At 41.0% G+C, this 15,959-nt stretch overlaps 1 protein-coding gene and 1 long non-coding RNA gene across 5 annotated transcripts in view; one reads left to right on the top strand and one right to left on the bottom strand.

Moving 5' to 3' along the window:
• The window catches only part of LOC148115400 (uncharacterized), a 50,606-nt gene that overhangs the window by 28,479 nt on the left and 6,168 nt on the right, over nucleotides 1–15,959 (top strand). The window contains exon 2 of the long non-coding RNA XR_015732473.1: nucleotides 10,242–10,360. This is a non-coding gene — a long non-coding RNA (uncharacterized LOC148115400). The remainder of the gene's footprint in view (nucleotides 1–10,241; nucleotides 10,361–15,959) is intronic.
• The window catches only part of RAB37 (RAB37, member RAS oncogene family), a 103,170-nt gene continuing 88,227 nt past the window's right edge, over nucleotides 1,017–15,959 (bottom strand). For all 4 annotated transcript variants that reach the window (XM_060688717.2, XM_060688718.2, XM_034408721.3 and 1 more), the window contains 7 exons: nucleotides 15,523–15,564; nucleotides 13,984–14,050; nucleotides 13,202–13,254; nucleotides 11,509–11,574; nucleotides 6,067–6,123; nucleotides 5,699–5,775; nucleotides 1,017–4,897 (listed from right to left, as the gene is read on the bottom strand). In XM_060688717.2, coding sequence (XP_060544700.1) covers nucleotides 4,792–4,897; nucleotides 5,699–5,775; nucleotides 6,067–6,123; nucleotides 11,509–11,574; nucleotides 13,202–13,254; nucleotides 13,984–14,050; nucleotides 15,523–15,564 — 468 coding nt within the window. In that variant the 3' untranslated portion in view covers nucleotides 1,017–4,791. The remainder of the gene's footprint in view (nucleotides 4,898–5,698; nucleotides 5,776–6,066; nucleotides 6,124–11,508; nucleotides 11,575–13,201; nucleotides 13,255–13,983; nucleotides 14,051–15,522; nucleotides 15,565–15,959) is intronic.

The raw sequence follows: 15,959 nt of genomic DNA, 5'->3' as shown, positions 1-15,959 counted from the left end.
GTGAGTCACATCCAATTTTACAACTTTTTTGCCACAGTTACATCAATTCCTGCAGTTTTAGGTGAACCACAGAGTTGTTAATCAAATCTGGCTTCTTCATTGACTTTGCTTCTCAGAAGCTGGTTGGGAAGATTGCAAATGGTGATTACATAACCCTGGGATGCTGCAACTGTTGTAAGAACAAGCCATTCCCAACCAGCTGAATTTTGGTCACATAACCATGGGGATAGCAAAAGCACTTAGACTTATATACTTCTTCACAGTGCTTTACAGCCCTCTCTAAGCGGTTTATAGATTCAGCCTATTGCCCCCAACAATCTGGGTCCTCATTTTACCCACCTCAGAAGGATGGAAGGCCGAGTCAACCTTGAGCCTGGTGAGATTTGAACTGCCGAACTGCAGGCAGCCGGCAGGCAGCAGAAGTAGCCTGCAGTACTGCACTCTAACCACTGCGCCACCACGGCTCAACTAGAGTTGTTAAGGACTGGTCATATTCCCTTTTTTCAGGGCTGTTGTAACTTCTAATGGTCACTAAATGAATGACTGTAAATTGAAGACTACTTGTAGTGCTCTACAGCCATGAGAGGGAGGGAGTTTCTAAGGAGCCTGAGTGGCGTAGGAGGCTAATGCCTCCTAAGGCAGCATTTAACATCCAGCTGCCTGCAATTACTGCGAGTTCAAATCTCACCAGGCTCAAGGTCGACTCAGCCTTCCATCCTTTCTAAGGTGGGTAAATTGAGGACCCAGTTTGTGGGGGCAATAAGCTGACTTTGTATAAATATACAAAAGGATGAAGGCTATTGCTTAGCGCATTGTAAGCCGCCCTGAGTCTCCGGAGAAGGGCGGCATATAAATCAAATTAAAAATAAAATAAAAAAAAAAGTCCTGCAGTTACATTCAGAGGCTAGTAGAATTTATCCCCAATCTAAAAAGGTATTTCACCAAAAGAAATCTTAACAGCAGAGTTTTGTAAAAATTGCAGAAATGTATCAAGCAAATGAACGGCCTATAATCTCTTTTTAAAGTAAGAAGCAATTTTCTTTATTTTATAGGGGATATTAGGAGTATAAAGCTACATACAATCATCTATCATTTATTTGTATGCTGCCCTTCAAAAACAGGCTTCCTCAGAGTAGTTTCACAACAAAATCAAACAGATCAAAATGCAGATCAACTTTTTTTTTTTATCAACAATCTGTTGTGCAATCAAATGCTCTATTCTACATTCCTTGTGTCCCCTTTTAATTCTTTGGAAAATTGATCCCTCTAATGCCTGGTGAGTCAGGCAGAAAGATTTGTTATACAAAAACTGCAGAAAGGAAACATAACGACAAAAGCAAACGAGGGAGCTCACATTGACTCTCCTGTTCCAATGTATGGCCACACAATCTTATTTGACACCCAAACAACACCCATTTATCACCCATTCAGATAATGATTAACATAGCTAGTTACAAGGTAGTTGTAGGTAGTTCTGAACCATGTAATCGTATTTCTTTCTAGTATTCCTTTTTATTATTCTCAAATTAAGGCCAAAGCAGTGGATAAGGCTTATTTCAAAATATATTATCCAATTTTCAGAAAACATATAGTGCAGGAATGAAAGTGCCAGTCTAATACCATTCCTTACTATTCTGTAAGAGTTTCTCCAAGGTTTTAGGCAGCAGCCTTAACCCAACAATGTTACCTGAGATTCTTTGAATTGGAGCAGGGAGTAGACTGAGTTGGAGTACATTTGGTAGATGCTTTTTTAAAAAAAAATTTAAAGAAGAAATAAAATTGACATGTTGCAAAGCAATGTGCCAGCTTCAAACATAGCATTTATTTGCTGCAATACTTTCAAGCCTGCAAAGGCGTAGATCAGCTCAATGATTTTGTGAACAGGGGATCTTCACAGGGCAGCCCATTCTTAAAAGAAACATGAACCAAAATTCCAAATGTGTGATGGACCCATAGGGTTGTCTACTTCTGCTTTACAGCCTAGATGTATTGGGATCACAATTGCACAGGTCGCTGGCTCCACTGCTTAGCAGAAAGGGCGTTCAGGTAAGACAACGCCCATTTTAACATGGAAACAGCTGAAAAAGCACTTGTGCCTTCCCACAGGCATTAAAAAAAGAGAGCTGAATTTCTGATCAGAGAAAAAAGGATGAGCAGATCCAAGAAAGGACAATGATGATGATGATATTCTTTTCCCTGTAACAGTATTCCTTTTCTTGATCTCGAGGTACTTAAACCTTTGCAAAAATCATGCATTTGCCAGAGCCCAGCATTAGACGCCCAGGAAAGGTGCAGGCAATATGAAACTATGGTCCGTTTTGCTAGAATCCGCCTCCCTCTTAAATCCTGGCACTCTTGCTGTTGTTTTTCTGGGAAACTGTGCATGCTGCCAGGGCAACAAATATGTGGGCTTTGCTAGGAAGAGCTCTCTTTCACAGATAAGGCTTCCATTTCTTGCCACACTGCTGCTGCACCTGCCTCGCATAACATATAAGGAGCATGGCTGGCTACAGATAGCTCCTGCCTAACCCACGCGGATTAAAGAAACCAGGAAATGGGAGGGGGGGGGATACATTGTGTTGGGGACAATCAGTAAGAATGACGTCACATTTTGGAACTTTAGAAAGGAAAAAGAAAAAAACTTAAAAGGAGGTTTAAAAAGAAACAAAAGGCCACTGTGCTGTGCTAGATCAGCAAAGCTCAATCAATCTAGACAGGACCAGGGCCCACCTCTGGGCCTTGAGCCGTTAGGAACCGGGTCACGAAAGTTGCAGGTGAGCATACCTATGTGCACAGACATCCCCATTTGCGTGAACAGTGAGTGAGCATGTGCGCAAAGCGGTATATAAGTAAATGCTATTGCTATTTGCATGTGTGCCCAGCACTTGTGCAAATGGAGCTGTCCACTTGTCCACCGCTCACATGGAACCATCCCCTCTTCCTACTCCCACTAGTCTGCAAAGTCGAAAAGGTTGGGGAACTCTGATCTAGATACAATCTACTAGTTGCTTACTTCCAGAAGTGGGAGAGGGGAAAGGCATCCGTGAGCTAGATGACAAGTTAAATTTGTAAGGAAAATTCAAGTCAAAAATGCATTGCACTATGTGGTGTATCTGAACACAGGTAGACAAAACCTGGCATTTGGTCTTGGATATTTCTCTGTGCTGTCGCAGTCTAATACCAAAGCATTCCTGACCCATCACAGACTGTTCCTGGGCCCCAGCCTCACCCAACCAATCATTTCCCCTCTGTCTCCCTCATATCCAAATGCAGTCGACCAGTTTATCAGTTATCCCTCTCTGCCTCACTGGCTGGAGGAAGGGCTCCCCATTCTCCTCCTTCCTGGAAAGAAGTCTGCAAACTAATCTGGTTTAAGATTATCCTGGTTGAGCAGCTGTTGGAACAACTGGCAATAACCAACCAACCCAATGGAAAGAGATGCAGCAGGGTAAAGACAGAAGGATCACTGAATGCCATCCGGAACCAACTCACTATAGAGAAATCCTACTGCAACCCAATGTTACTGTCTTCTCATCTGGGGGCTACATGCTTCATATATATGTATATTTATAGGCTGCCAATGCACACAGTTTTCCCTGGATGGCATCTGTCGGTCTGAATGTACGTGGTTGGGTGTACTGGAATGATGGCGAAACACCCAGCCTGTTCCAAATGACCTGTGCTTATAAAAAACATGGTCACGTGACAGAAACGAGCTTAGTTCAAACATAAATTTCCCCCTTCCAGAATGTTTGGGATTGAGTGCTTGATCATTATAAAAAGATTCACTTGTTCTGAAGAATCCCAAGATGTGCTTGTAAGAAGGAACCAAAAAACTCAAGAGGAGCAACCACTTCATGTTATGCATATATATCCTGGTTGTTTTCTGAGGAAACAAACTCAGAAGCAGCTTTGACTATCTGAACAACACATGCTAGAGCTTTCTAGCCTGTTACACCAGCCTGCTGACTCTTCTTTTTTTCCCAAATGGTCTTTCGTTGCACCATCAAAACGAACAAATCCACTTTAACACTTCCTTTTGTTTATGGTCATAAAAATATAGTGGTCTCTCTCTCTCTCCCCCACCTAACTCCAGCCAGCAGCATTTTCTTGATGTTCCAGCCAGGACAAAAGACACACTTAGATCCCGGAATCCCTTCCTTGGGCCGAGGGAGGAAGGGAGGAGAAGCAAATCAACCCTCTCGGCAGGATCTTTGGGTGTGGGAAGCAGGAAAGGCCAAAAGGTCAAAGGAAATCTGTCTACTTTTACTTTACTGAATATTCCTGCTGGTTTCGGTATTCATACAAACTGTGGCTTTTTAGGGCAATACTCTTAATTAACCTTTTTTTTAAATTTTATCCAAAGATCTCCCATGGCCTTTGAAAGAGAGAGACCTTCCGTGTAGCTCCCGCTCAACCCCCCCCCCTTTTTTTTTTCAAGGCAAAAAGCAGGGCTGTGAGAGTTAAGAGAAAGCTTGATTTGCTTTGGTGTGGGCCATACCTTTCCTCTTAGCAGTGAATGGTAGGCCTGAGTAATACTATAAAACCTGATTGCCTTTGCATACTTTCACACGTGCAAAGTTCTTAACTCTTCCTTCACATCCACACATGGCAACCAACAACAGACATATACTTCTTATGTACAGTCTCTAAAAGGATTCTCTAAAAAGTAATGTCTTTGGAGTGAAGCCCCCCCAAATTTCTTTCCTTCCTTCCCTGCATCTCCTGGGTGGCACTCTGCTCCTCTTTAGCAGTAGGTCATTCAGACTCTGCCTTAGCATCTTCTTCCTTTTAGAGAAAAGTGCAGCAGTTGGACCGTCTCTTCTCTGACTCAATGTAGTCATGGATTTGGAACCTGGGCTCATCCAGCTGCTTCACAGCTCGCTGCTTGAGCTCTCTGGAAATCAAAAGGGTCAAAAATAGTGCTCAGACATTATTTCAAAAGAAGGAACTTTTGAAACTTTTGAAAAGAGAAACGTTTTCCTGGACCATCTAGAAGATTTCATCTTTCTTAAAAAGGCAATACTCCAGAGTAAGCGTGTTAATGTCTACCACCCACCTCTGCCCAGAAATAGATGCCACTCACGACTCCTTCCTAATCTGCTGTGACCTCGAAAACCAGCTACAGTGCATTGGATGTTTCATTTCAACACAAAGATTACGGAGGGTTCCAGAAAGAACAGAACAAATTGCGTAAGTGGGCAGCAGCAAAAGGGGAGGAAAAAAAATTGTTTGTGAAACATCCAAGAAAAAAAAAGTGTTAGGAGATGGATGAACTCTCATGGAAAACCTCACAAAGGTATGTAATTTTGGTTGCTCCATTTTACACGTCTGCCAAGGGATTGAATAATTTTCTGATTATGGATAGTAGTGAGAATTCCTTACATTTTTGAAGGTTGAGTTTTATTTGGTCTCACCTCCAATAGCCTTTTCTTAAGAAAGCTCATAGCAACCCAATGACCAGTTATCTTGGGTTTCCTGAGCCCCTCTTTCTCGAATTCTCCTGATGTTTTGGAGCTCATTCCTACCAATATGGCCAGTTGTGCTGGATATTACTATACAAAACATCTTAGGGCACCAGCCTTGAGTCTTGGAAGGACTTGATAAAATGAAATCAAGAAGGCTCAACATCTTCTCCAAATGCTGTTATATAATCCCAGGGATTGAAGGCAAACTATCTGCAGCCTGTTCTACTCACTTTGCAATGGCCAGAAATGCCAGTTCCACATTCATACCAGTCTTGGCACTGGTCTCCATGAAAGGCACTCCGTATTCCTGGAATGAAAACAGAGCAAGAAAAAGTGGCAACATCTTGCCAGCAGACACGATGAATCCTTTTTTGAATTCCTGTAGCCCTGGAACTTTAAAAATACTAATCCCAGAGAGGGGGTGGAAAATCTTGCTATTTTGTTCAGTTAAACTGATGACCAGGATACTGTCTGCTCTGCATTAACAGGAGGAGATGCTTGCAGATACAGATGGCTTTTTTCTGAAATTGGGCAGAGGGCTTGGATTACCTATCTCAGCTATGTTACAAGACAGTCACACTTGGACTTGTTCACTTACCCTGGCTAAGGATTCCCCATCTTCTGTTCTGATAACTCGCTCACTGCTCATGTCAGCCTGCAGACAGAAAGACAGGAAGGGTGGGGAAGAGCAAGGAAGCTGAAGCACGCATAACCAGGAGATACCTTAGTAGTGTCTATCTAGGGGAGAGGGGGGTTTAAAAATAGAGACAAAATAAACATTTTCAAATATCCTAGGCAGAACTTCCCTAGAATGCCCATCTTAGCCTCACTCTGCTTCGTCTTCTAACTGATTTTGTTCTAAAATTCCAATTTGAAAAAGAAATGCATTCGGAAGAAAAGCAACAGAATTAGGTTCCCAGCAGAAGTTTGCTCTCAGGTTAATTGTCTGTCTGTCTGTCTCTCTCTCTCTCTGTCCATCCATCCATCCATCCATCTAATCTGTCTCTCTATCACTATCACTATCTCTTTCTCTCCTTCTCTGTCTCTGTCTCATCTTTCAGTTTATATTGCCAGCTCATCTTAAATTCATGGCTCTGGGCAGCTAACAACACTTAAAGACATAATACAACAATATATATTGTTTATCTATAATTTAATTTGTTATTTATCTATAACAATAAAGTATGCATAAATAATTGGCAACTGAGGTAAATCACCAAAGGAGCAAAAACAAATACATTTATCTACTGCACAGTGGATTCTATCACTGATAAATACAGTGTTGACTCCTAATGGAGTTCAGGGAGAATGAAAGCCGACCACCTGCCAGGATTTTAATACTTCGTTTTATTTTATTATTTTTAGAAGCTTGAACGTTATGTTTTGGGTATATTTTAGCTGTGCCATTGTTTGCTCTATGTTCAGTTCAGTTCCATTTGCTGTTCAATTTTACTTTATAAATTGCCTTGATTCTCAAAGAGAAAGAAAGAAAGGCTATCAATTCGATACATTAATTTCTAATTAATTAACTAAATAAATAGTTTAATTTTAAGCCATTCAGAAAAATAGGCCTTTCTGTGCAGCACTGAAGCAGCATAGACATTTGTAGGCCAGAGAGGAAGGAGCGATAACCGCAAAGACATTGCTAACAGGAAAGGCTGGGATGAGGGACACTCACATTGGGGAGCATAAAGGGTTTAGTCCTGACATGTTTTTCTCCCAGATCTTCCTGTGGCAACAGTAGACACAATTAGGGAGTGGTGCTTCTGCCACTATGGCAAAAAAGTAAGTTATTTCCAATTTGAGCTTATCCTCTGGTGCTTGACAGGAACACATTCTGATATTCCATGGTTGGTCAGTTGTTGGCCTTTCCAGCTGTGGTTGCCTCTGCTTTTGAGGGCTGATGGATTGGGGGGGGGGAGGGTGTGCCTTAAATTGTCCCGTGCTTCCAGGGCAATTCCAAAGGAGTGAAGCTTCAGACTCAGAGTGCCCCCTGCTGGCTCACCTTGGTCAGCAAAGAGGCAAGCTACAAAAACCCATGAAGGGATTTTCCTGCATACCTTATCTTTAATATTATTTTACCATCACCACCACCCCAAAAGTAATTTTTTAATGAAATGTTGGCCCCCATTCAAGAATATTCCCCTGTTTATTTTCTGTTTTTCTTTCTTTTCTATGCTTGAGTGTGTACATTCAGTTTTCATAATGAAACGGTTTTGTGTTACTTCCAGCCCACCATTCTGCCAAACTGGAATGGCAACACAATATTTTTACTGTCAGAGACATATTTCCTCAGGCATAATCTGCCGGGGAGCACATGGTGGCCAGAATGGAGGCAAATTCCAAGCTCTGGGGCATTGTGGTTCTCTATCTCCTCCTCCCTGCACAAGCAGCAGGATTCAAAAAGAGGCATTAAACTTTGGAGATCTGGTCTGGTCTCTTGCATAGGAATTTTGCAGTCACAGCACAAAATCCATATTTAAGTCCATGGATTGCATAATCCTACTTTACAGTATCTGCCACACAACATTGTTTCATCTAAACTATTTAATGAATTGGTGGCTGTTTCTCAAACCAAATTGTGAAATCATGCCCTGAAAAACAATTGCTGCATCTAGGGTCATCAGACATGGGCTGCAAAATTTCAGATGAGCACAAGGTGGGCAATAAAGAGTTGGCAGTTTCTGTGTCTCTTGATGACCTGCTACATCTCCTTGGAGTGAGAAGGAGATTCACCCTCTAAGCTTGTAGGTTGGTTTCCGAACGTTTTGTTACCAGACTAGGTAACATCTTCAGCAGAATTTAGGGATGTCAGTGTCGGGGTTCTTCTGCTTATAAGGGCTTCTGGGGTCAGTAGGCCTTGTGATAGGGAGATCATGTCAGATGAGGGTCACGTTAGAAGAGGGTTTTGTGATGGGTCTAGTGATGGGTCAGGTTGGGGTCACATTAAGTGAGAGTCTTGTGATGGGTCAGAAGCCCTTATAAGCAGAAGAACACCATCACTGACATCCCCCAAATTCCTCTGAAGATGTTACCTAGCCTGGTAACAAAACATTCAGAAATCAACACACAAGCTCGGAGAATGAACCTCCACCCTCATCCTATACCCCGGCTATAGATATTCACCACTATCGCACTCCATGGAATGCCCAAATCCAAAAATGACTCCTCAGCAAAGTGCCTGGATGTTCCCCCTCCCCCTCTCTGCCCTTTGCCTCAGCACTCCATTTCCCCCTAATTTATTCTTTCCTCACCTACTCTAGGGCTGTTTTTCCTCTTTCTTTTTTCCTGAAGAGTTGGGAGGCCTGGTAGACCACCAGTGATGCTCGACATGTTGATTTTGCCAGAATGGTCCTGGATCCCCTTTGTCTTTGCTTCATGCCAGGAATAAGGGATGCCTCCTCAGCAACATCCCCTTGTCTCTTGGGATGTAGTTTGGCGAATTTAAAAAAAACGTTGTGATGCCAACAGCATTTGGGGGCCCTACAGACTGTGAAGCCTGAAATCTGCATCTGGCGATCCAACACTTCATCACATCTGGCCTCTGAGCAGCTAATGATTGGGGAGGGGTTTGCTAGCAGTTTTTAAAAACTTCTTTTTCCATTTTGTCTTACATAAACCATGGGTGATGTTTTTAACACCAACAGTTACACATTGTCTTTTCAGAGCAAATGAGGTGATATGCATTGACTCTCTGACACAACGCAGGAGTTGTGAAATGACCCTTGGTCTCATGGAATGAGATAATTAAGGCTTATGTCGTATATCTAACTGGAGCTGACACTTTTAAAAAAAAGGAGGGGGAGAAGGAGCCATTTGTTTGGGAGACTTCATGATTTAAAGCAAAGCAGAATTAAAATAAAATGTTACACTCCGAAAACCAATGTGTTATGTGTGTGTACGAGTTTATAAATATATTCAGCTAAGCCTCTTTCAAATAAGGCAAACCTAAGCTCTATTTCCCAGTCATGGGCATATTTTTTTTGATTTCCTGAAAGGGGAGCAAGGGCAGAATGCTGTTGAATAATAGGTGTCAAAAAAACGTTTCATAGATTTTCATGAAAATTCAAAACAATAGAAAAGGTAAATTGGTCGTTTTAGTGCTTTTATTTATGTGTTGGTTTGATTGTACCCCACGTTTATTATTTTTGAAAATAAGGTGGCAAATATAACCAATATACTTTCCTCCTCCTCCTCCTCCTCCTCCTCCTCCTCCTCCTCCTCCCTTCCCCAGAACAACCCTGTGAGGTGGGTTGGGCCAAGACAGAGTGACTGGCCCAAAGTCACCCAGCTACCCTTCGTAGCCAAGCAGGACTAGAATTCACTGTCTCCTGGTTTCTAACCTGGTGTCTTAATCACTAGACCAAACTGGCTCTTGGAGAGTGGAAGACACACCATCTGAATGAAACAAGGACGCCTTAATGGAATATGCTTTGCTGAGATGGTGCTTGCAGGATCTGATGACCATCAAACTTAGTTGGCCATCCAAAAAGGGGGTTCTAGGGAATCCTGAAAAAGCCCAAGCACTGTTGTTTCCCTGAAGTGCTCATCTATGTTCCCAGTAGTCCAAGGATTAGCAAGCCTGCTTTGATGTTATCTGTCCCACTATTCTTGGAACCATCTTGTTCAAAACACAATCTAATGTCATCCTGCATAATTATTATCCTGGATATATTTGGTCTGAGAAAAAAAAATGCCCCAAGAGTCTTATATTTAATACCTATTTGGCTCTACTGGTTGAAAACTTTTTTTTTTTGATCCCATGTCTTCTAGAAATATTATTCACAATGATCTTCTATTAATGATTTGGAATAAGCCTCTGCAAATCATTCCACGAACTGCTTTCTAGCAATTCTTCCAAAGAAAATGTCACCGGTGAAGCCTCCCAACAGGTGAGCTAAGATATCAAGCCACTACTTTGCAGCTTTCAAAATCACCTTGTTGAAAGACTGCACAGACCTGCTGTGCAGAACTATTGTTTATTTGTTTATTAAATTTACATACCACCAGGGGTGAAATGTAAAATCTGTTACTACCGGTTCTGTGGGCGTGGCTTGGTGGTGGTGGAGGTAATGTGACTGGGTTGGCGTGGCCAACTTTTTTAAAAAAAAAACTTTTCAAAGCATTTTTTCTAATGCTTTGAAAAGCCTCTCTGCCGATCAGGAACTCAGCTGGGATCCTCAGAGACTTTTCAAAGCATTATTTTTACCACCTCTTCAGCCAAGCAGAAAAAAATGCTTTGAAAAGACTCTGATGATCCCAGCTGAGCCGCGCGATCATCAGAGGCTTTTTTTTTTACTTTTAAAAGTATTTTTTCATCGGAAGAAGTTGTAGAAAAAATGCTTTTAAAAGTAAAAAAAAAAGCCTCTGATGATCCTGCGGCTCAGCTGGGCATGGTGGCGGGGGGGGGGGGGGGCAGGGATTTTTGCTACCGGTTCTCCGAACCACCTGCCACCATCGCTACCGGATCAGGCGATCCGGTCCGAACCAGGAGCATTTCATCCCTGTATACCACCCATCTCACTATCCAAAGTGACTCTAGGTGGCTTACAGTGCCATGAAAGCATAGCTTATTTATTTATAAATATATAATCCTCAGCAAGGTTAGAAAACTGCATCTGATCTACTGAAAACTGCATCTGATCTACTGAAAACTGGGGGACTATAAATTCAAAGCAACTGAGAAATAAATAGCAGTCCCAAGAAAACTCATAATGTACCCAAGGGTAGGAAGCATCTTCATTTATTAGCCATAAAGCAAAAATGGGATGAAAAAATCCTTTGTAAAAGGGATGGGGAATTTATGGCTCTCCAAATGTTGCTGAATTACAAGTTAGCTATGCTGACTTGAATTAGTTCACCAATCTTGGGAAGATCCAGGTTCCTCAATCTTGGGTTATGAGCTGATCACAACAGAGAAATATGCAAAGCACACTATGATTAATTAAACATTTCTCACAATGAGACCATTAAGAGCCATAAAAGTTGGAAAATGTCTTCAAGACAGTATAAATTTGTATTATCAATCAAAATTACATACCTTATTACCCAGAAGCATGATAACCACATCCTTTTGGGCATATTCATGGATTTCTGTGAGCCAAGCCTGCAAGGGAATGTTAAATGTGATGAGATGAAACATAGCTGAGAAGAAACACCAAACTTCAAGATTTTGAGTTATCCTGCCATCTTGCTGCTTGTTTGCCTTTAGTACACAGCAATTGTTATCAGTTCGGCCATTGTGATTTGTAAATCTTGGCATATGTCTTACTGTGTTGTGCGAACCTGATTAGAAATATGGGTTTGCTCAGTGTAGCAATTAATTAAGCAATCCATGGTTTAGTGCAGTTTCTGGACCCAGCCACTGAATTACATGAGCTCTCAGCATTTAAGAAGGGAAGAGGTAGGCCAGATCCTCTTGCTCTGATATTAAGTAGCTCAAACAATCTTTAGGATGGGTATCCCTGAAGGTCCAATGAAGATCTTTTAGTCTCACACAGTTTTGGGTACTGTCCCTTTTGGCAATTGAGCCAGTTTTGCATCAGATGTGCTAGGACATGGGGATAGTTTCCTATTAGAAGGAACTTTAAAATTACACCCATTTCCCAGACTTCCCATAACCCTCACAGAGTTTAAGGCACCAGTGTTCCATGCTGCCCTTACAGCTGTCTACCTGGCCAAAGAGGCAGACATTTCACAGATCTCCTACCCAGTAACTAGACCCATTTTCCAAAATATCACTCAGCCTAAAGTAGGACAAGGATCAGGAACAGAGTCCTATCTGGACAACCATTTTTTTTGTAATCTTCTTAGCAGTCAGCTCTTGACTCCTCAGCATTTTGTGCATGCTGGCATGAATTGCGAAGTATCTCAAAAATTATTCTGAAGGTTTGGAGAGGAATGTGGCAGCTATATGGAAGTGCTTCTATTCCTGACAACCAATTGCAAATAATATGAAATACATATGGATTTCTCTTTTTGTTTTTAGCCTGATTTTCCCTTTTCTTCATCTGTTCCTCTGACAAATTGTAGTCTGCTAGTTCTTTGGGGCAGGGATATTTTCTCTTTGTGAAGTATGAAGCACAGAGATATAGCACATATTCCTATCCAAATGAAGTTTATATCAGTACTGCAAAAAAGTAAAAGTTTCTCCTGTCCAGTTGTATCTGACTCTAGGGGGAGGTGCTCATCTCCTTTTCTAAGCTAAGGGAGCCAGTATTGTCTGAAGACATTTCCGTGGTCATGTGGCCAGCGTGACTATATGCTGAGGCACACGGAACACTGTTATCTTCCCACTAAAGTGGTACCTATTTCTCTAGTCACATTTGCATGCTTTTGAACTGCTAGATTGGCAGGAGCTGGAGCAAGTAATGGGAGCTCATTCCATCACACAAGGCTCGGACCTCAAACCTGGGCTGTCAGCTTTCCCGCTGTGTGTTTAGCCCAGTGCGTTTAACCACCGAACCATTGCGCCTATCAGCACTCAGTTATTGAAAATATTTTATTCCCATCTTTTAAAATTCTTGGCTTTTCAAGGGCAGGTGATCCTCTTTTTGTCTTTTGCTGATTCCTGTACAACCCAGTGCATTTAGACACTGAGACACAAGAACACCTCAAACCAGGATATGTTTACTAATCAGATTACAACTTTAGCTTGCTATTTGATTGCTATTTGCTATTTGAGCAAAGGCTGGGGGACCATCTTGAATCAACAGTAGGCATGAAATACCCACCCGAATACTGTCAAAGGAGACTTTGTTGGTGATATCATAAAGGAGGAGGAGAGCTGGAAAAGAAAGAAAAATTTGTTATTTGATGATTTTGTAATTTTCTAAAATGACCAAACTATCAAGAACACATGTGGCCACACAGATCAATTCAAACTATGAATCCCTCTATCCTGATCTTCAATTATGTAAATCTGTTGGCAATCTCAATCTACAGGCACACTCCCACCCTTGCTCAACATAATCTGTTTGATGGAAAACTGTGGGGTTTAAATCTAATGTTGTCCATACATTAGACAACATATAGTCAAAGCTATACCAGCTACTTCAACATAGTGCCTATTGAGATGCATCATATTTTAATTCTCATGCATTTCAGGGAAGATACCAAGATGAAGGAAAAGAGATGACCTATGTCATAAATATAGTTGGATGGAGACAAAACAGAAAATCCCGTTTGTTTTGAGCTTGATACAAAACAATCCCCTTACAACATTCCATTGACATATTCAGAGTAGGTTTGTTCTTGCTCTTAACAAATCTTACTTCACACACACATTTTGTTTTAAGCTTGGAACGCTCCAAGAGGCCATTTCAAACTCAAAATATTGCACGCTGCTAATATATTGAACAATATAGATTGTTCTATATATAAAATATAGAACAATATATCAAACAGTGGCATTATCATTTGGTGTTAGATCTGAGCAATGAAAGAGCTACTCCACTTATCACCCCAACTCTGATTCAATCTGAGATGAAGGAAGGCAGCATCCTAGAGGACCAACCTTGTGCATCACGATAATATGCGTGTGTTACACTCCGGAACCTTTCCTGACCGGCTGTGTCCCAAATCTGCAATAAGGCAAAGACAGAAACTCAAGGAAACATTCTTCATTGTATTCCATTAGAGAAGCCCAGCTGTGAAACAAATATTAGTGCAACTAAAATTCACAGACAGTACGTGCAAAATGAAATTCTTGGATAGTTCTCTGAATTATGTCTATTAGAATCAAGATAGTTTTTCCAAATAAGAGAATACAAATGAATTATGTGATAGTATTACAGAATTCAAGTCACCAAATGGAAGTGATAATGCAAATGTAAAAGACTGAAATACAACTATCTCATGAATCCACCAGGATTTGGGGGTGGGGGGGGATCCAGAAATTTGCAAATAAATAACTCTCACATTCTCAGACATATACCACCAGTACCAATATATAAAATGGTTCATATATAGTATAAATAGGGCTATGCAATGCATTGAATTTAATTTAGAAAAAATGTTTCAGAATGTACAGATCTGCAAACATAGCCCGTCTCACAGAAAAAGACAAGATGCTGGTTACCATCATGGCTATACAAGGAGTGACCCATCTGTAATCGTTTCTGCCTGCTCTGTATAACTCTGCCTTGAACCGTAAGATGGGTGGCAGATAGATAAGATAGATGATAGATAGATAGATAGATAGATAGATAGATAGATAGATAGATAGACAGACAGACAGAGGTTAGGTAGGTAGGTAGGTAGGTAGGTAGATACAGACGGATAGATAGACATAATGAAACAAAATGTGCATGGTCCAGTTCCTATTAAATTATATCCCCTGATGGGATTCAGGAAGCAGGCTTTCAGAATTTTTGCAGAATTTCTGCCTTGGTTTTGTTACAGAATATACAGTGCATTGTTTTTATTGTGATTTCTATTGTTTTTAATGATGTACGTTGCCCCAGAATCTTCTGGCATTGGGCAATCCTATAATGCTAAAAAATACTTAAGTAAATCTAGTTGGTTATCTGATAAAAGAAAGATAAATATCAACTGAATGATGAGGAAGAGGCTGCAGAAGAGGTAAAACAAAATCATATATATTACCTCTGTAAAAACACAATCTTGTATAGGGAAATTTTCACACAATTTGAGTACATCTATAAGCTGGTAGCAAACCTTCCCCCTCTCCCCCCCAAAAATGGTGCTGAGTGAAGAGCTACCAACTAATTTCAAGGACTCTTGGATGACACGGATTTCCTGTTTCCATTTTAATTTGGATTCAGGGCTGATTTTGCCACATGGGATTAGCAAGGAGCCGATACAGAGAATGCTTTGTTGGAAAGCAGGATTTCTTTGGAAGTCAGCCACATCTATGGCTTTTACTTCCACATGCCAAGCGGAAATGTAATAGCTGAAGCCTTGAATGGAGAAAAATGGCTTGTCTCACAGGAACTGAATATATAGGAGACTTTTTTCAGAATAGAAAAAACGGAACGAGGGCACTTAGAGGACTTCATAGAAAATGCAACTTTGGTGTATCAATCGGACCTACCTGCAGTTTCACTTTTACATCATCCACTGTTACCACTTTATTCTGTAAGAAACAAAAAGACCCCACATTTATATAAACAGCAAATTAACAAGAAGAACTCTATATTCAGCTTTGAGTTTTTAGATCACCTATGAGAAAACAAACAGCTAAATTCCTTTCCCATGATTTTCTATAACTTCCAGTTTAAAATTCCATGGAACAATCACTAATAGCTAGAAGGTAACAAGCTTCATGCATGTCACAAAGGTGCTTTTTTTTCAAGAGGCATGAGATGAGAAGTGTCTTTGAGATGAGTCTTCAAAGAAAAACCAGAAAGTCCAGTTGCCTCTTGAAAAACAAGAGACAACCTTTGAGACAACCATGACTTGGATAACTGAGAATCTCCATAGACGTTGAGCTTCATGCATATTGCTGGCACAATTGGTGCACTGAGATTT

The sequence above is a fragment of the Pantherophis guttatus genome, chromosome 2, assembly GCF_059756535.1.
Source record: "Pantherophis guttatus breed Tessera chromosome 2, ASM5975653v1, whole genome shotgun sequence".
NCBI classification, from domain to species: Eukaryota; Metazoa; Chordata; class Lepidosauria; order Squamata; family Colubridae; genus Pantherophis; species Pantherophis guttatus.
Note: the sequence above shows the minus strand (reverse complement) of the source record. Positions and strands in the feature narration are given on the sequence as shown.